Source organism: Drosophila albomicans, chromosome 2R (assembly GCF_009650485.2).
Source record: "Drosophila albomicans strain 15112-1751.03 chromosome 2R, ASM965048v2, whole genome shotgun sequence".
Taxonomy (NCBI): domain Eukaryota; kingdom Metazoa; phylum Arthropoda; class Insecta; order Diptera; family Drosophilidae; genus Drosophila; species Drosophila albomicans.
In genome coordinates, this window is record NC_047631.2 from 30,957,674 (window position 1) to 30,978,351 (window position 20,678).

The following is a 20,678-nucleotide window of genomic DNA, read 5'->3' on the forward strand; positions in this document are numbered from 1 at the left end:
TGTCGTGCATCGTGCATAGACAATTTGCACGACCATCTCTATGCTGTTAACACAGCACTCTTATAAGAAACAGTTAACAGAGTTGTTTTCAGTAATCATTTTCTATTTCGTGCGTGACGGTCGCGAGACTGTGCCGCTGCTCTGTGGTTTGTGTGTTTTAAATAAAATAAATCATATGTGTGTATATATTTGAGAATTTTAAAACGCAAGAAACTTAATTGACGCAGAGTGGCATAAGATTGGGCGCGACGTAATTAAATGCAATAACAACAACAACAGCATCAAAATTCAACGCGTCGCGCAACAGAAGCGAAACAACACAAAAGAGAAATAGTACAAAGAAATTTGTCTTCCTGCTTTTGGCCGCCGCCGCCGCCGAAGAAGAGTGCGCAAAAAAAAGAAAAAATGCAACAAAATACGGAAGCAGAGCAATAAAAACGCAGTAATAACGCAAAACTGACGATAATTGTGCAATTATTAAAACAATTGTATATTTATTTTCGGTCGCAAGTTCTTTTGTGAGCAACAAAAAAATTCGATAACCAAACATAACAAATATTAATAATAACAACAACAACAACACATTTACAGCAGGCAGTGAAAATTCTCTATTGAAGCAACGGCAGAAAATTTACAAAAAAAAGAAGAAAAAACAACTTTTTTTGGCTGTTGCTTTTCCAAAAAAAAATAAGTTTCTAGGGGGAGCGTTGAAATTTATAATTTATGCAAAACTGTGTGCGAAGACAGCAAACCACAACAACAACAATAATAAGAACAACAACACACTCAGAAAATGGATCACAAATTCATCGTATTTAATGCTGCACGCGATAACAACCTGCCACAATTGAAGGTAAGTTAGAAGAGATGCTGTTTCTGCTGCCACAAATTGCTGGCAAAAAAAGACAACAGCAAAATCACAGAGCTGCTCTCAGCTCAGCTGCTGTTGTTGTTGTCCCAGCCTTGTGACTAATCAATAAAATTCTACACACACATACAAGTACACAATGCTCTGAGAGCAAGCGTGCGCGCGAGAGAGAGTGAGAAAGAGAAGCTAAAATAGTGTGGTTTGCTCGGCAACAGCGCCAAAACAATAACAAAATACAAGCATTTGGATATATGAATGTGTGTGTATGTTTTTTGTTTGTGGGCGTAGAAACGAAGCTCCCAAGCGATTGTGGCACGCTTTTTGCATAATAAAGTTCTTAAGCTGCGACTACTTTGGCTTGACATTGGCACATTGCAAATTTGCAATTGCGCTGTTGCATTTGGCTTCATGTGCGAGAATTTGCAACTAATTTTAGAAGTGCATATGTTTGTGCAATGTGCGCAATGTAAATAATTTACTAGCCTTTGAAATATTTATTTACCAATATTTCAAAACTAGACAAACAATTTTTCTGTCGTCCATCGATAGTAATGCAGAAGTATGTCATAACAATTAAATATTCATTAGAATATTGCATTACAAAATACTTCCTTTTTGAATATCGTCAATCGATATTTATGTATTGGCAAAATAATGATCGATCTAGATTTTAGAGTATTTAAATACCAAAAATACTCTTAGCTTGCGAATATCGAAGCGTCCTTGAGTTATCGAGTTGTTGTGCAATTTGTGTGTATTTTGATTTGGTGTGATAAATGTTTTTAGCTTTGATTCATTTTCCCTGCTTTCCATTATCTTATCTCTTATATCAGTCGGAGACAGCGAAAAGACACACAACCCTAACAACAACGCGAACAAAACACCAGCAAGTTTCCGCTGGCTTCATATAATAATATGAGTAAAGCAAAGTATTTTTAGCCAGCTTATTTATTATTTTTGTTGTACACTTATTATGTTGATTCGTATTTGGGCCACGTTGTTGTGTGTGGCGTTTGACTGCTTTTGTTAACATGTTAATAGCAGTCAAAATTAACGGCTGAAATCACGTCTCGCTTGATTTTTGTTTAAATGCTTCCGCCATTGTCAAGTGCGTCAACTTGACTTGCGTTGTTGTTCAACACTGTCCCAATTGAACCCCCTTTGGGCAGCGTTGTTGTTGTCAGTTATCCTTGAGTGCGTTCAATCAACCAGAGCAAAAGGCTCGACCCGGCACCGGTTTTTCAAAAATAAAAAAAGACATTTTTAGACTTCCTGAACTTTTGGTTGGGCTCGGCCCTGGAAATATGTCATTTATGGAGTCTCGGAGACTGTTGTTGGGGGGAACTCAATAAATGCGCCCCAAAAATAGCCAAGTGTATGAGGCGTTGTTCTGTTCTGTGTGTTCTCTGTATAATTTTGTATTCTTTAAGCGAGCATTTTGTTATTTTGCAAGGTGTTGGCTGCAACTTCTGCTCCATATTGAGGCAACAGCTCTCAGCAGCGAAGCCAAACCGCCGTGCAACATGTTCTACGAGCAACTCGCACATCAAACTGGTTTTTCTCGCTGCGAGTCTTTTTTTTGTTTTTTTTTTTGTTGTTTCTAGTTCGCTGGCAATGTTGTTGCTGTTCTTGTGGTGGCTGCCTTTTAGACGTTGTTTATGTTTGTTCCAAAAATAAAAGCCAAAACACCTACCACACTTATGCGTCTCGATGTAACCTCCACTCTACTTATGTACTGCGATGTCCAAGTGCCACTTTACACCAAGTACACAACTTGGTATATATATACAAATGTATATATATATAAAGATATATACATTATTTATGTCTCTCTGTACGATCTACGTGATCTGGGCTTGTTTGCTTGATTGATGACGTTTGGTGAAGACGTAAATACGATTTCAGAAATTTTGTAAGAGATCATTGGACAAAGGGAAACACACAGAAGAGGAAACAAGTCTGGCATGATAATGATGTGTGTGAGATAAAAAAAGAAGTATGTACATATGTATATGGGAACCAGTTCAAAAGAACTAACAGAATTATCAGCTGTCGTGTAAATGGAGAAGTTGCTTGCTTAGGCATATGTGTAGTAGAGATAAGCAAATGCCATAAAAGAACTGTATCCGTTGGGAAGCAACAAGATAGCGACACATTTGGGTCAAATTAACTTCAGAAAGGGACACTTTGAAATAACAAAAAGTTGTACTTCAAAATATATATTAAAGAATGTTCTTATTTTAAAGTTATATAATGCCAAAGAAACGAGATTATGTCTTAGACAAGTAACACATTAAAAGTATTTGTTTAGGACGAACAAGATAAGAAACTACACGGATAAAATATGAAAATAATTAACTTTAAATATGGAGTAAGAATAAAAAAGGGGGGCTAAAGAGATTTATAACTCTAAGCTGAAGTGTGTTGAAATACGTTGATAATACATTGCCGAAAACAAAAAAAATAAGACTGATAACGTAAACAGTTTTTGCTTTGAATATTCATAAGTTATCAGAAAGAACATTTTGAGGGGCTCGTGAAGCGATCCTCTCTATAAGGTCAGCGACTTGATATTATCATTTCGATTCACCCAGAAAACAAAACTTAAGGTCAGCGACTGTTTAAAGACTTTGCTATTATTCGAACACCCGTAAATTTGAAATTCGTCTGCGCTGCTTTTGAGGTCAGTTTTAAGCGATTGATGCTCTGTTGGGGGTTATCATACGGTAATTGTGGGAATTACACTCTGAAGAGATCCGAGTCTGCGTTGCTTAATTAGCTGCAGCCAAAAGCTTCGTTTATTTAATCAAGCCAGCCAAGTAAAGAAACGCAGCAAATATTTCGTTTCGAATGTTGAAAAACATTTGCAAGGCATTAAAATTAATTAGATTTTTTTTTGTCTTTCGTTTAACAGCTGTTTTGAGGTTGAGGTTGATTCTTTGCCTTTTCAGTTTCTTTAGTTTCAACGCGAATTGCTTGTGTCTATGTATTTGGTAATGCTGTTGTTGTTGTAACCTCAAAACGCGAATTTGAATTCGAGTGCTTGGCTTGGAGCCAGCGAGACAAAGACGCAGAGAATGAGAGAGAGGGTGTGCGAGAGGAGTGCAGAAGAGTGGAGAGAAGAGAAGAGTGAGAGAGAGAGACGCAGCTCGAGTTTTATTTGCACCATCGTCCATTGGACCTGCTTCTTTTTCCACTTGTTTGCCATTTAACTGCTTCTTGATTATTAGTTTACACTTGTGTGAGTGTGTGTGCGTGTGAATGTGTGTGTGAATGAGTGTGTGCTGGTTGCTGTAAGGTCAGAGCCGATCTCTTGCTTGGCGTCTGGTTTACTTTGACTTCAATTCAGTTGGCAACGCAACAGCAACAGCTGCGAGTACTCACTCACTTTCCGAGTGTATTCACATGCGAACACAAAAGTATTCACTCGACGAGGAAGACGCATTAGCAACATCAAACGCAACAACAGCAATTAACAACATCAACAACAAATAAACAACAAAACAATCAACATCTTCAGAGAGTGCGTGCTGTGTGCGATATCAGCGTTCATTGGCTTTATCTTTTGAGCATTATTGATATGCCCTTGCCTTTAAAGTCTATGCCCGATTTATCTTGATCTTTGTTACGCATAACTAGAGCAGCTAATTTTTTAAAGCATTAAAAAACAGATATTACTACAACTGTAGAATATTGCTCCATTTCATAAAAATTTATTGAAATTTTCAATTAGGTTTTTGTATTATAAATTCTCAGTATTTGAGAAACTTGTTTATTTTCTAAATTTTTAAAAGCATTAAAAACAGATCTTAGTACAAACTGTGGAATATTAATTCATTTCATATAAATTTTCCTCTTTATAATATATAAATATTCCTAATATTTGGGAAATTTAAATATATGTTTTCTTTATATTTCTTTTGCATTTTTACAACTATATTTATTACTTATTTTATGGTATACCTAATTTAAAGACCTTTAAATTTAGTGTATGACTTTCTATTATTATTTTCATAAAACTATTAACCATTTAATTATATATAATTTTTGTGGTCAATATAAAGTAAACTACCTATTGATATTTCCTGTTAATTTCTCGAGAAAATAAAAGTTTTCTCCATATGAAGAGCGAGTATTTCATTTTTAGGTTATATATATTTAATTTTATATTTTTATATATTATAAATATATCAATTTTCTTGCTAAAAAACGTATATATTCTACCTTAAAGCATTGTCATTATGAATGTCATCTATAGGTAATCGTTTTGTATGCGTTCTATTATTCTGTGGTTAATTAGCACGCAAAGTTGCTGCATCATTCCCGCATATACAATATATGATATTTGTATGCTCGAATGCCCCAGAAAATAAATTCTTATCTCCAATTTTGCAATAAATTACAATGTAAATCAACAGTCATAATTAAAATCCCATCAAAACATGACCCAAAAAGAATATTGCATTAAAAAATAAAAGAAAATTTACAATCTATTTAATTAAATGATTCCTTTGCCTTAAAAGAGTGCTCAAATTTCGTCGTTTGCTAAGTTTGAAAATTTGTTTGTTAAATTTTCCGCATGGTTTTGTTTTGATGCGATAAAAGCGCGTGGCAAACGAAGAGAGAGGGAGATTTATTGGTTTAATTCAAATGAAATCAAAGGCAGAGAGCACGATGTAGGCAGAGATAAAGAAAAGGCTGAGAGAGAGAGAGAGAATCGCACACTGCACGAAATTAGTGGAGACCTTCTGTGGAGCGTGTAATTCGTTGCCATCGACGCATAAATGTTTTAATAAACACTTGCATTTACCCCGGTAGCCAATGCCAAAAATAATTTCAAAGTAAAACCAGTTTTTTCTTATTTTAAATGGCCACACTTAAGAAATAATAACAGCTGTTTAATGGTTTAATGGTTACTAGGAAGTAACTGCAGCTAGTCAAACATTCAATTTTAAAGGTTGTTAATTTAAGCTAAGTATGAAATGTGTAATAAATATTTACAAGGATAATTTGTGTGAAGTTTGGGGAAGAATACACAATAAATATTTAGTGTAAAAGTGCAGCAAATAATGCTAAAGAATATTTATTAAATATTTGTGGAGTAACTTTTTTTTCTGTGAATATGAAAACAATAATATTTAGTATTGTTTATGTTGACAGGGTGGCGTTAAAGTCAATAAACAAGTTACTTGTTTAAGGCTACACTGAGTAAACACAGTATTACAAAAAGGTCACAGAGCGAGAGATCATAAACAAGGGTTTGCATTTATTTCGCGCAGTGTATTTTATCGCACATCGTAACTATTTACGATGCCGTTTCTCGATGCCAATGCCTTCTCAGATGCCTCAGACTACCGTGCTGCGATTTATTCCAATCTATTCGTAGTCTGTATCTGTATCTCTGCTTGGATTGTTTGTCTTATTCCGCGATCGAAGTCGACGTCGACGTCGTCTTGACTTTGAAGTTCGTCGCACGATTAACTAAAGCAACAATGGCCACATATAATAATGTGAATGCCTTCTTGCTGATTATACGCCCAAGCATTATAATATCAGTGCTTCTGCCTCCCTCTCTCTTTCTCTCTTTGTCTCTCTCACTCTCTGTGTCTAGGCATAATCATCGACCGATGTATATACATAGATATCTATTATCTCTGTTGATGTTTGTTGCCTGTTGATATTTACCAGCGAAAATATGAGATCTGTTTTGTTTTTCTGGCTTATCATCTCATTTTTCTTTTTCCTCCTGATAAAACACGAGCATAGTTGAGAGAGATTCAGTTTCAGTAGCTGCAAATAATATTAACAAATAAATTTTATATGCAGTCGATAGATACGATAAAAATGCATTTCATTTGCATACGAGCGCATGCCACACACTCTCGTATACAGCGCAAACAAAACAATAGAAAAATTAAAAAAACAATGCGCATCGACGATTTTTTTTAAACGATTCGTCTTCATTTACATATATTGTTTTATATGGTATGAAGGACCCCATAATGTTGATTTCTTTATTGCTACAATCATTATAAAAATAATGTATGTATTTTGGCTTTATTTGTCGTTGTTGCTGGTGGGCGTTTATCGATACTTATCGGTAATAGAAAAAATTGAAAACTTTGCACACAGAACTCTATAAAGTTTTAATTATGAAGCTGTTTTAAAGGTGTACACTAAAAAAAAAAAATGTGTGCTATAACCATAAATATAAGGTTCTTTTGAAGTTACTACTTGGTGAAAGTTGTGTTTATCGATAGTAATTGATAGTAATATCTATCGTAAAGCTATAAAATTTTGTAATTATGAAGCTGTTGTTTTAAAGGTATATTAAAAATGTGTACTAACCATACTAGCTGAAAGCTCTGCTTATCGATAGTAATCGATAGTATTATCTATTTGTAATTATCGTTTTGTAATTATGAAGCTGTTGTTTTAAAAGTATAAAAAAACAGTGCTATAACCATTAAGATTAGGTTCCTTTGAGGTCCCTATTAGTTGAAAGCAGTGCTTAGCGATAGTAATCGATAGTTACAGCTATCGTTTATGGTATTTTATAATACATTTTATCAATGATAGTGCACAAGATTTATCTTTAGTTGTTGTTCTGTGTTATTTATTTATTTATTTATTTCTTAAATTAATGAAGTATCATCTATTAAGCTTTATAAAATATGTTAGTATGTAAAGCGATCGATATGCCACTATATGTATGTATGTATATATAGTAAACAAATCGATCGCTTTACAGAGTAACATATTTTATAAAGATTCCAAAGATTTTCGAAAATTAATTTTTTTTTAAATGATATTTACTTTTAGCTATCTGTAGGGTAACACGTCGTCTATCATATTTGAAACATTCGAAAACATTCGTTTTGTAGAGCCCATTAAAATCGTCAATATTTTCTATAGAAATGTGTTTTTTTATGAGCGCACAAATTTTCCATCGTTTTTCGAAAATTGAACAAGTTTTTCCACAGCGCGCAAAAGCGCATCAAATTCGCCCTTGACCTCGACCCTGCATCGTGTGAACTCTCGATACCCAAACACCAACACCAACACCAACACAAAGACAATGTATTATACTTGTTTTGGATCTCTGATTGTGTTGGGTACGGCGGTCAACTTGGACTCCAACTCGAACTGGTTGTTTGGTAGGTTGGTAGGTTGCTTGCTTGGTGGTATATCTATCATATCATATCGTATTCGTATTCGTAATCGTATATTCGGAGACGGTGTCTTGTTGAACCCGTTAAAAGCACCGTTGACCTCAACACGAGTGCTGTGCGCTGCCTTTTCTGTAGTTGTATTTTAATTTATTTTTATTTTATTTTTATTATTTCATTGGTATTGTTGTTGTTCGCTGTTTTTTTTTACACCCTTGAGCGACTGCGCAGTCGCGCCAGTTTAGCTAACAAATAAGCCAAATAATTGAGCGACGTGGCTGATTTGAATGTTGTACAACAGAGCTAGATGAGGGGAAGAGAGGGAGGAGCAGAGAGGGGGCTTTAAGCTATCGGTTGAACGCACCTATGCAGAGTTGAAAGAGAGAGACGGGGCGAAGTGATTCGTAGTCGCAAGATGTCTAATACTGCATATCGACATTGAACTCGTTCAATGTCAAAATTATAATAAATTATGCGTGCACGGCAGCAACATTAACAACCACAGCAACAACAGCAACTCAAGCAACAACAATGGAAAGTTGTTTGTTGTTTATTACACGGAAACAACATTTTTAATCGCCTTTAAACTGCTGGCGATTTTGCAGTTGATTCGTAATAGATTTTCGCTGTTTTTTATTGTTGTTGTTGTTGTTGCGACAGTTTCATAGCGGTAAAATGGCAAGGTAAATGCAACGCCCCTCCTGCCCCCTCCCAAATCTCCCTCTCCTCCTCGACCAGCTTTTCAGTTTCCCCATTTCGTTTCGCTGATGGAGAACAAATGTCAAGTGATGAAAATTTTCACCTTGTTGGAATTATGTTTTCTGCTTCTTGTATTGTTTGTTTACACACACACTCACACACACACGTTGTTAGCAATAACAAAAGAAAATACAACAAATTAAAAACAAATTACATACGTGTGTATTATTGTTTCTCTCAATTTTCGGGAAGTGAAATTTCGAATGTGTTTTTCGGTGAAATGAACATGCAAACAACCAAATGCTGTTGAGATCGCCACACGCAATTATATTCTCTTGTTTCTCTTCCTCCCTCCCTTCCTCATTCCTCCCCCCCTTTATTTGTATTTACATATATTTCTCTTTCAACAGAAATTGAGTCACACTCTCGGTCCGGGGGATCTTGGGAACTTTTTTGCAGTTAGCTGACTAACCAAACAGTTTCAATGTTCTTATTTAGACTAGCAATAATTTAACGTAGCTTGATTCATTCTTAGATTGCGTTTGTGTTGAGCAACTTTTCGGAATACTCAAGTGTTTGGCTCGCCTTTGACTTTGTTTCGTTCAAATGTTTATTGAGATCTTTGCACTCGCAATTCGATTGCCTTTCAAATTTTTCTAAGTAAAGGTTAAACTATTTTTTAAGCAATGAGTTTTGAGTTATTAGTTCTCATCTAGTTATCTTGGCTATTAATTTTAAGTAGTAAAGAATTTAAAACTCATAATTTACTTTTATTACTATGTGTATTTTTATGAAATTAATTGGCTTGTATGATATGAAACACTATTTCATTTTTATGTCTCTTAAAGTACGTAAAAATATTTTACTATATTCTTTTATATGTTTATTATTTTGTTATATAATATGTATTCTATTTTTGTTGATTTTTTTTCTTTTATGCATTTTATTTATTTTGTTTTTATATATATTGTTATATTGTTTTTTTGTTTTATATTGATATTTTTTATTATTTTATTTTGTATATTTTTGTTAAATTAGATTTTTTTTAAATATTATATTTTATATTTGTATTTTATTTAGTCTGTTATTTTAATATATGATATACTTTTTTTTATATTTTATTTATTATTTTTATCTTATTATTTTTTATGTATATTTATTTTTTAATTTAAATTTTTGAAAAATGGTATATATTTTTAATTTGTTCTTTTCATGTATTTGATTTTTTTATGATTTATTTTATTTTTTTATGATTTATTTTATTTTTTTTATGATTTATTTTATTTTTTTTTTATGATTTATTTTATTTTTTTTATGATTTATTTTATTTTTTTTATGATTTATTTTATTTTTTTTATGATTTATTTTATTTTTTTTATGATTTATTTTATTTTTTTATGATTTATTTTATTTTTTTTATTTTATTTTATTTTTTTATTTTATTATTTTAATTTTTTTTTTATTTTATTATTTTTATTTATTTTTTTTATTTATTTTTTTTTATTTTATTATTTTTATTTATTTTATTTATATATTTTTAAAATACATTTTAAATTTTCAAAAAATGGTATCATTTATTTAGTTTATTCTTTTGATATATTTGTTTTTTTTTTTTATTTATTTATTTTCTGTATTTTATTTTTTAATTTAACATTGTACACAAATTTTAATTAAATTCTATACTCATATTTCTCTATTAAGAATATGTTTTCCTTTTTTTTTTTTTAATATTTATGATATTTTATTATCATTATTTCACGAACATTTGTAATACTATCCTAATGTTTGTAATTTTCCCAAGAGCCATGCATATTTAAGTTCTTCTTAAAGCCAACTTGTGCAAGTCATTATGTGTATCTATTAACTTTTGACATTGGCGCACTTGCTGCTGGCCATTGAATTATGCTGGCACTTGCCGGGTGCCACTTGCTACATTGCTGCCTGCCACTTGCCACTGCTTGCCACCGGGCCAAATGAGGCACAATGTGCCGGGGTCATATAAATTATCGCATAACGCACGCAACTGCTACCTGTGTTAGCAGCAGCAGCTGCTACAAAAGCCAAAGCCAAAGCTAAAGCTAAAGCCGCCGAGTACATTCGACGATTCTAAAACGATGATTTTGTGGCCTCTTTTGCCCACCTGCCCACGCCCACTTTTCACATGCCAGTTCGTTTGTGTGCCGCATAACCCGCCCCCTTCAATAGTTCAAATTGGCTTTAGACATTACGTCGAGTGTTGCCCCCAGAAAGACATATGAAGAGCGAAGAAGAGAAAAAGGGGGCTGGGCAAGGTTAAATCGTGGCTTTGGGGCACTCGATGATGATGATGATGATGATGATGACGTTGATGACTCATACGCAGTGTTGGCCAGCGGCAAGCTTAATCTTAATTGAGTATGCAACCGGGAAACCGGCTTCAATGCGGAAAAGCAAACAGCAGCTGGCCTGAGATGTGCTCTGAGGTCTCTTCTCCGCGTCATCATCAAATTGTCATATATACAAACATACATATCACATATGTATCGCGAGGTTGCGGATGAAAGCGAAAAGTTCAGTAGCCCATGCTTGTAAATATTTGATGATCCATTTGGATTTCTCTCCCGGATTGCAAAGATATTTTCTTGAATTTTGAAATGCGTAGAATGTAAATATAAACATATATAAATATATAAATGTATACAACATTTATATTATTATATTATTGTCGTCCGTTTGTTGCTGTTGTTTCAGCAATTTTTATCTTTTTGCTAAATGCTGCCAAAAATTTGCATGTCACGCGCACAAGCTGCGAAAGAGACAGCAGACGTCTAAGGTAGACACAGAGAAAAAGACAGAGAGAGAGGGAGGTGTGGGGAGATGTGAAAAATCTGCCAAGAAAGAATTCTGCCATTGTGTGACGCAGAATAATATCGAAAGAAAGAATTGTCTTTCAACACATCTGCAGCAAACGGCAAGCAGGAAGCATTTTTATTCTTATACTCTCTGAGTAGAAGAGAAGACAAAGATAAAGGGAAAGAGATAGATAGATAGAGATCTCTCTCTCTCTCTTACTCGTTGTTGGAGGAGTCGTCGAACCAAAAAGCTGTTTTGAGTAAAAATCACACAAAATGCCGCACGGCATTCACAAGGTCTTTCGATTGAATGCTCCCCCAGCAGCGGTCTCTGTTGTTTTTTCGGGTTCATTTTTTTCATTCGACTTATTTATTTGTTTTGTTGGTTGTTCTTTGTTGTGTATATTTCTGGTTCTAAGCAGCCAAGTCAGTGGCGTCGATAGCCCCCAAAACAGTGGGGGGCATGTGACGTTTTCATGACGAATGTTCTAATTGAGTTTGATAAGTTGCCTTGCTACGATCGACAAAAAAAAAAAAACACTCAAAAACAAAAAAAAAAAAAACCACAACACAAAAATGCGTAACGTTTGGTTAACTTGTCTCTCTGGCCAAGGTTCTTTCCTAATCATTTTGTTTCCTATCGATACGAAGAATTATGTGCTTTTTTGTGCTGTTTAGATGTCGTGTGGGATTTTTCAATGAAGGAAATGAAAACAACCTCTCGAAACCCCACAAAAACGACTGTGGGCTGTGTGTAAGCGTGTGTTCTCTATTACTCGAGAAGAGAACAAGTTATTTCACTTTTGATTTGCATGTAACGAGCTAAGAATATTGCTTAATGGCTTACAACAAGTTTAGCGAGAACACGAGCACCACACTGTAATCGATATTTAATAAATTAGTAAATAGCTTACTAGCTCTAAAGCTCAAATCTATTTCTAATTCATAATTTGGGTTCTTAGTTCACCTCTTAAATTTTGTTTTTTTTGTTTGCTTTTCACACAACAATCTATTGATGCTCTTAACCAATATCTTATCGAATAAAAGTTCCTAAAAAATAAATCTACATTTTATATAATTTTCGATCTATTGATGCGCTTGTTTAATGCTGTTTGTGTTTTAGCTCTAGTATACTCAACTTAACTATAAATCCGCTTATTTATATACACAAATATCTATCAATTAGCTTGACCTTTAGATCTGAGCATCCGATTAAAAACCTACCAGGTGTGAGGCAGCGGGTGTGTTGTATCGATTTGCATAGTCTGGCAATCTTATTCAATATGCCATTACCTATAATTACTACAACGACAACTTCATGCATAAATCTAATATTCACAACAACAAACATGCGACACGTGCAAACGCCTAGCACGCACCCCAAACCCATAAAGTAGTTGCTCCCTCCGTCTAGGCAACGTCTCTCCTCAGCTCCCTCGTTCGTCTTGCTGTGAGAGCGTGGCTAATAGCATAATTAACATACAGTGAAAACGAAATATGATGTCAAACATCAATGAATTTTAATATGAAATTCGCATAAGCAAAAAAAAAACAACAAATGAAAACAAGTCATGCTCCAGTTGGGGAAGTGCACGATCAAGCAGAGCTCAGAGAAGCTGGGTCAAGTGATTTGAGATATTCAAAAAAAAATTGGTGCCCATTGTTTTAAATCGTTTGCCCATGTTTGCCCAGGAAAATTTTTTTTTTGCCCACCCTTAGTTTCAAAATTATGAAAAATTTTTTTTTTTCGAAAATTCAAAAAATTTTTTTTTCAAAATTTTTTTGCGGAAATCGCTTTAAAATCGTTTGCCCATGTTTGCCCATCTTTTAGTTTTTCGAAAAAAATTTTCGTTTTCGAAATTTTGAATTTTGAAAAATTTTGACATTTTTTCGGCACGAATGACTCAAACTCGATCGCCCACACATCGAAATTATGAAAACTAAAGCCACAACGGTAGCCTCAAGTGTTTTCAAGTCTGCCCATATCTCAGAATTTCAAAATTTTGAAAAATTTGAAGGTTTTCAACTTTTTTGATTGCCCATACAAATTCATCGTTTGCCCAAGTTTCAATGTTTCAAATTTTTGCCAAATTTCAAAATTTTTCAAATTTTTTTGACTTTTTCAGACTGCCCATTTGCTATTTTCGTTTGCCCACCCTTCAGAATTTCAAAATTTTGCCGAATTCCAAAAATTTTCATACTTTTTTGATTTCAGCCTATGGCCCATACAAATTCATCGTTTACCCAATTTTCAAAGTCTCAAATTTTTGCCAAATTTCAAAATTTTTCAAATTTTTTTGACTTTTTCAGACTGCCCATTTGCTATTTTCGTTTGCCCACCCTTTAGAATTTCAAAATTTTGCCGAATTCCAAAAATTTTCATACTTTTTTGATTTCAGCCTATGGCCCATACAAATTCATCGTTTACCAAATTTTCAAAGTCTCAAATTTTTGCCAAATTTCAAAATTTTTCAAATTTTTTTGACTTTTTCAGAGTGCCCAATCACTATTTTCGATTGCCCACCCTTTAGTTTTTAAAATTTATGCATAATTCCAAAAATGTTCATACTTTTTCCGTTTGCCCATTTTGTATGTCATTTATTTTATGACTATTAGTATAATTTTTCTTGAAATTCCATAAACTACTAAAGCCGTCAAGCCTATAACGGGTTATATAAAGTATGAAAATTTTTTAAATAAATCAAAATTTTGAAATTCTAAAGGGTGGGCAAACGAAAATAGCAAATGGGCAGTCTGAAAAAGTCAAAAAAATTTGAAAAAAATTTTGAAAATTGGGCAAAAATTTGAGACTTTGAAAATTGGGCAAACGATGAATTTGTATGGGCCATAGGCTAAAATCAAAAAAAGTATGAAAATTTTTAAAATAAAGCAAATTTTGAAATTCTAAAGGTGGGCAAACGAAAATAGCAAATGGGCAGTCTGAAAAAGTCAAAAAAATTTGAAAAATTTTGAAATTTGGCAAAATTTGAGACTTTGAAAATTGGGCAAACGATGAATTTGTATGGGCCATAGGCTAAAATCAAAAAAGTATGAAAATTTTTGGAATTCGGCAAAATTTTGAAATTCTAAAGGGTGGGCAAACGAAAATAGCAAATGGGCAGTCTGAAAAAGTCAAAAAAAATTTGAAAAATTTTGAAATTTGGCAAAAATTTGAGACTTTGAAAATTGGGCAAACGATGAATTTGTATGGGCCATAGGCCAAAATCAAAAAAGTATGAAAATTTTTTAAATAAAGCAAAATTTTGAAATTCTAAAGGGTGGGCAAACGAAAATAGCGAATGGCAGTCTGAAAAAGTAAAAAAAAAATTTGAAAAATTTTGTAATTTTGGCAAAAATTTGAGACTTTGAAAATTTGGTAAACGATGAATTTGTATGGGCCATAGGCTGAAATCAAAAAAGTATGAAAATTTTTGGAATTCGGCAAAATTTTGAAATTCTAAAGGGTGGGCAAACGAAAATAGCGAATGGGCAGTCTGAAAAAGTAAAAAAAATTTGAAAAATTTTGTAATTTGGCAAAAATTTGAGACTTTGAAAATTTGGTAAACGATGAATTTGTATGGGCCATAGGCTGAAATCAAAAAAGTATGAAAATTTTTGGAATTCGGCAAAATTTTGAAATTCTAAAGGGTGGGCAAACGAAAATAGCGAATGGGCAGTCTGAAAAAGTCAAAAAAATTTGAAAAATTTTGAAATTTGGCAAAAATTTGAGACTTTGAAAATTGGGCAAACGATGAATTTGTATGGGCCATAGGCTGAAATCAAAAAAAGTATGAAAATTTTTTAAATAAAGCAAAAATTTTGAAATTCTAAAGGGTGGGCAAACGAAAAAAAGCAAATGGGCAGTCTGAAAAAGTCAAAAAATTTGAAAAATTTTGAAATTTGGCAAAAATTTGAGACTTCGAAACTTGGGCAAACGATGAATTTGTATGGGCAATCAAAAAAGTTGAAAACCTTCAAAATTTTCAAAATTTTGAAATTCTGAGATATGGGCAGACTTGAAAACACTTGAGGCTACCGTTGTGGCTTTAGTTTTCATAATTTCGAGGTGTGGGCGATCGAGTTTGAGTCATTCATGCCGAAAAAATGTCAAAATTTTTCAAAATTCAAAATTTCGAAAACGAAAAATTTTTTCGAAAAACTAAAAGATGGGCAAACATGGGCAAACGATTTTAAAGCGATTTCCGCAAAAAAATTTTGAAAAAAAAAATTTTTGAATTTTCGAAAAAAAAAATTTTTCATAATTTCGAAACTAAGGGTGGGCAAAAAAAAAATTTTTCCTGGGCAAACATGGGCAAACGATTTAAAACAATGGGCACCAATTTTTTTTTGAATATCTCAAATCACTTGACCCAGCTTCTCTGAGCTATCAAGCAGATACTCTGTAGGGAGAAGGAAAAATTACTTACTATCGATATCGATAGTAAACACATATTTAATCATTTTACTATTGATAGTCATGATCAACTCACAATTTACTATTAGTTAGTTATTATACATTTAACAGTTTTACTATCGATAAGAACAGTAGAGTTATTAGTATCGATAGTTATATATTTAACAGTTTTACCATCGATCACGAAAGAAACGTTAAAATGTCAGCGTACAATTACTATCGATACCAATACTATGGATACTTTTGCGTTCTATCGATAGTATTTTAAAGTAGACTGCACAATTCATCGTGACCATTCTCTACTTTGAAACGCGGTATTCAAAATGAATTAAATTGCCTTAAAATCGCTTTAAAACACCAAATTCTCATAGCAACAGCTACAATGACTCAAAAATTAATCTCCACACTAGCGACTGAGGCTCTCTTTTTTGATTATGCTCAACTAATTGCGATTGCTCCGTCGTTTCATTATTGTTCTCTCGATTTTGTCACATGCCAACTTTTTATTATCTATCTATCGATCGCTTTCGACTCTCTGGGTAAATTTTAATTAGCACTTTTCGTTTTTTTTTTTTGTTTTTTTTTTTTGTTTCTTGTTTGTGCGGTTGTCGAATGTAGATAATGTATTTTTTATTTGTTAAATATATAATATGTATATTTCGCTTTTTGTTATTTATCGAATTTGTTTTTAATTGGATTTGTTATTGCCACATGATGTGACTAACAACATTGCCATGCACAACAAATAAACGTTGAAGTGCATTCGATAAGCGTTGCACTGATAAGCTAGTATTACGTCTAGACTTTCGACTCGTTGTTAACGTTTTTGCGGCGCTCAATAAGTTCGCTCTCAAAGCAGTATTAATTAATAAATTCATTGCAAAAGGTAAAAGGTGAATAACATGTTGACTTAACGAGAATTCGTAGAGAAAGGAAGGCGAACATAAATTTTCTCAAATTGTTATACAGAGAAAGTCAATTAACCCCTCATGAAATTTTAATGTTTATCTAAGAGGAATATATTAAATGCGCGTCAGAGAATAAGTTAAATTGATACATTTGAATATATTCATGTTTGGATTAAATTGATTGTTTAATAGATGATTTTAATGGAGTTAATTCACTTATTTCGTAATGTCACTATCGATAACGATAGTAATCACTAAATGACAGCTTACTAATACTATCGATACTTTTATATACTATCGATAGTATTTTAAACTCCATCTTTACTTTTAGCAAGGTATTCAAAAAGATTAAATTGCTTTGAGATTTATTAAATATACTTTTTCTAATTTTCTTTGATAAAGTCAAATTGATTTCTCTATTTTTAAAAGTATACACTATATTTATACCCCTTCTTTATTCTCTCATTTTCAGGCCGCGCTGTATAACAAAAGTGCCCCAGAGATGGCGACACTCATATCCTCAAAGGTGAATGGAGCCACACCGCTGGTGATCGCTTGCCGCAATGGACACTACGATATTGTGGAATATTTATTGACAAAGTGCCGTGCGAATGTGGAACAGGTTGGCTCAATAAGCTTCGACGGCGAACCCATTGAGGATGCGCCCCCGCTGTGGTGTGCCGCAGCTGCTGGACATCTGGGCATTGTGAAGATGCTCGTGCGTCGCTCCGCCAATGTGAATAGCACAACGCGCACGAACTCGACACCGCTGCGTGCCGCCTGCTTCGATGGCCACTATGAGATAGTCAAGTATTTGGTGCATCATGGCGCGGGTGAGTAAAACATTTTAAATGAACTGATGAAGTTCACTAATCTATTCTCTTCTCTCGTGCACAGACTTTGAGGTGGCCAATCGACATGGACACACCTGCCTGATGATTGCCTGCTACAAGGGACACTATCGAATTGCCCAATATCTGCTCTCGTTGAATGCCGACGTCAATCGGTGCAGCATCAAGGGCAACACAGCGTTGCACGATTCCGCGGAATCGGGTTCGCTGCAAATATTGCAATTGCTGTTGAAACATGGCGCCACCATGGATGTGGACTATTACGGCATGACGCCGTTGTTGGCAGCAAGTGTCACGGGACATATGCCCATCGTGGAGCATCTGATAACGTTGCCGTGCGTGAGTCGAGTGGCTCGAATCGATGCCCTCGAGCTGCTGGGCGCAACATATGTGGATAAGAAACGTGATATGGCCGTGGCATTGACGCTGTGGCGACGTGCGCTCGAGGAGCGTGCACAGACACCGAGAATCTATAAGAAACTGCAGGAGCCGGTGCCGGCCTATGAGCTGGTCACCGAGGTGACAACCATTGAGGAGTTGGAAGAGCTAGTACTCGATCCGGATGAGATGCGCATGCAGGCGCTTGTCATCAGACAGCGCATTTTAGGACCGACGCATCCGGACACCAGCTACTACATTCGTTTCCGGTAAGTATCGATTTGATATACGAGTAGATTAAATACAATTACTATCTCTATCTGGTTTTTAGGGGTGCCCATTATGCTGACGCTGGCCGTTTTGATCGCTGCATCGAGCTCTGGTCATATGCCTTGACTATGCAACAGAAAATATTGCAGCCACTTAGCCCCATGACACAATCCTCATTGCTCTCGTTTGCCGAGCTCTTCAGTTTTATGCTGGTAGAGGCGGGTCGCCTGCTGCCGCGTGGCCGCATTGTGCCACCCATTGAGGCGGACGGCATGCTGACCATCTTTCACAAGGCCGTGCTGGAGGTGGAGCGCGGTCAGGCCTTTACGCTGCAACATCAGCAGCTGGAGTCCATGTCCAATGCCGGCAGTAAACCGCTTATGCAATCACCCTCATCCTCATCGAATTCCTCCAGCTCTAGCTCCAGCTCCTCCGCATCATCATCGTCATCATCATCGTCGTCGTCGACAACGCTGTTGTCGGTGCATCAGCATGATTGCAATCACGATCCCAATGCGTTGAGTCGCACATTGGTTAGTGCTTTGCATATTGGCTGCCTGCTCAGTTCGCTGCTCGACTCCGAGTCCTTCTGTCCAGACATGCGGCGTCAGGTGATGGACGCACTGTTTCGCCTCAATCGTCTCAAGGTGCACGTGCGCTCCGGCCGCACAGCTCTGCACTATGCCTGCTATCGTGAGGGCACTTTGGTTGGTCGCTATCCTTCATGTCAGTTCCCATCGGCATCGCTGGCCAAGGCGCTGCTCGAGGTGGGCGCCGATCCCAATGAGGTGGACGATGCGGGTAATACACCGCTGCATCTGGCTGCCACTTTGGAGCCCTATGTGGAGCCTTTGGCGCACACGCTGCTCGAAGGTGGAGCGCATCTGGTAAGGGTTTGAAATGTTATCGCTTATTGATCATCGACTAATCAATTTCACTCTTTGTAGGATACGAAAAACGATGCTGGCGAAACGTTCGAATCGCTGTTGGCGCCGACGCTGCTGCACAAAATCATTGATCCCATGAAGTACACATCGCTGGCTTGTCTGGCGGCGCGTACCATTAAAAAACATGGCATCAAGTATGAGGAGACTGTGCCGGCGGCACTCTATGAGTTCATTGAGTTGCACTAAGCGTGTGTGCTGTTTGCTGCCTTCTGAGAATCGATGCGAGCGATGCGAGCGCTAGATAAAGATAGAGATGAGGACGGAGGACAGAGGACATAGAGAAAGGGATCAGATCAGACGACAAGACAGACAGGAAACAGTTTGTGTGTGTATTGACTCTCTCCCGCCACGCCACGCCACGCCGCGCCTCTCTCACTCACAAACACTCAATGACACTCACTGAAAACTCACTCAGAAAACGAAACGACAACACACTCACCCGCCCGCCATCGAAGCCATGGATAGCCACGTGGAATAGACATAATAATAATAATATAATACCTACTATACAACTACAATTATAAACTACAACTACTATTACTTATAAACAACATTAACAACAACAAAATATGTAGGAGCTAGAGCAGCTGATGGAAGATGGAAGATGAGAGGAGAGCGTTACTAAGGACTAGGAACTGATTTGTGATGTTTGCAAGCGAAGTGCCCAATCCTGGTGCAGTCCAATTTTGGCATTTTTTTGTTGGGCGTTATCAGGATTGATATCTGAAGATCTGACCGATCGATCAACACAATCATGATGGATCGATCAATGACCCTCGACGGTGTCAATGCAATCGACAACGACGAAACTCTACTAACAACAAAAAGAAAACAACAACATTTAACGACGACGACAACAACAACAACAAGATGAACGACAACAACAATTTGAATAATGCTGTTAACTATTTTGCTTGCAAAATGTGTTTTTTTGTGTTCTTGCTACTCTTTTTGTTTTTGTATGTATAAATTATGACTTTAATATTATGTATACGCCATGTATGGCGCTTGTCGGTCAGCTGAAAAACAATTGCGTACGCCTTCTTTTTTAAGGGGCGCCTGCATTAAAGTCCTCATTAGCTGCACCGACCACGCCCCACGCGGCCCCTTGTTATGCGTATTTTAGTGTGTACTACAAACAAAACAAATACAAAAACAAAAATAATGAAAACCAAGAAAAACCCCTCCTAACTGATCCGTTTTGCCAGAGCAATAAAAAGCGCGAACAGAGTTTGGAATAAAAACGACATTTTAAAATATATAAAAAAACTATTCTTGATTTATCTTGATTCATTTACTATCCTCACATTCTCCTACTATTAGAATTTAAGCCACACACAAAT

At 35.5% G+C, this 20,678-nt stretch overlaps 1 protein-coding gene across 1 annotated transcript; it reads left to right on the forward strand.

Moving 5' to 3' along the window:
• The first annotated feature begins 96 nt into the window (after positions 1 to 96).
• LOC117576633 (protein fem-1 homolog CG6966) lies at positions 97 to 20,593 on the forward strand. The gene is made up of 6 exons (XM_034261559.2): positions 97 to 442; positions 592 to 853; positions 17,362 to 17,722; positions 17,787 to 18,387; positions 18,450 to 19,275; positions 19,336 to 20,593. Exons 2-6 carry the CDS (start codon positions 794 to 796, stop codon positions 19,519 to 19,521), a joined length of 2,034 nt encoding a protein of 677 aa, XP_034117450.1. The 5' UTR covers positions 97 to 442; positions 592 to 793; the 3' UTR covers positions 19,522 to 20,593.
• The last annotated feature ends 85 nt before the right edge of the window (positions 20,594 to 20,678 follow it).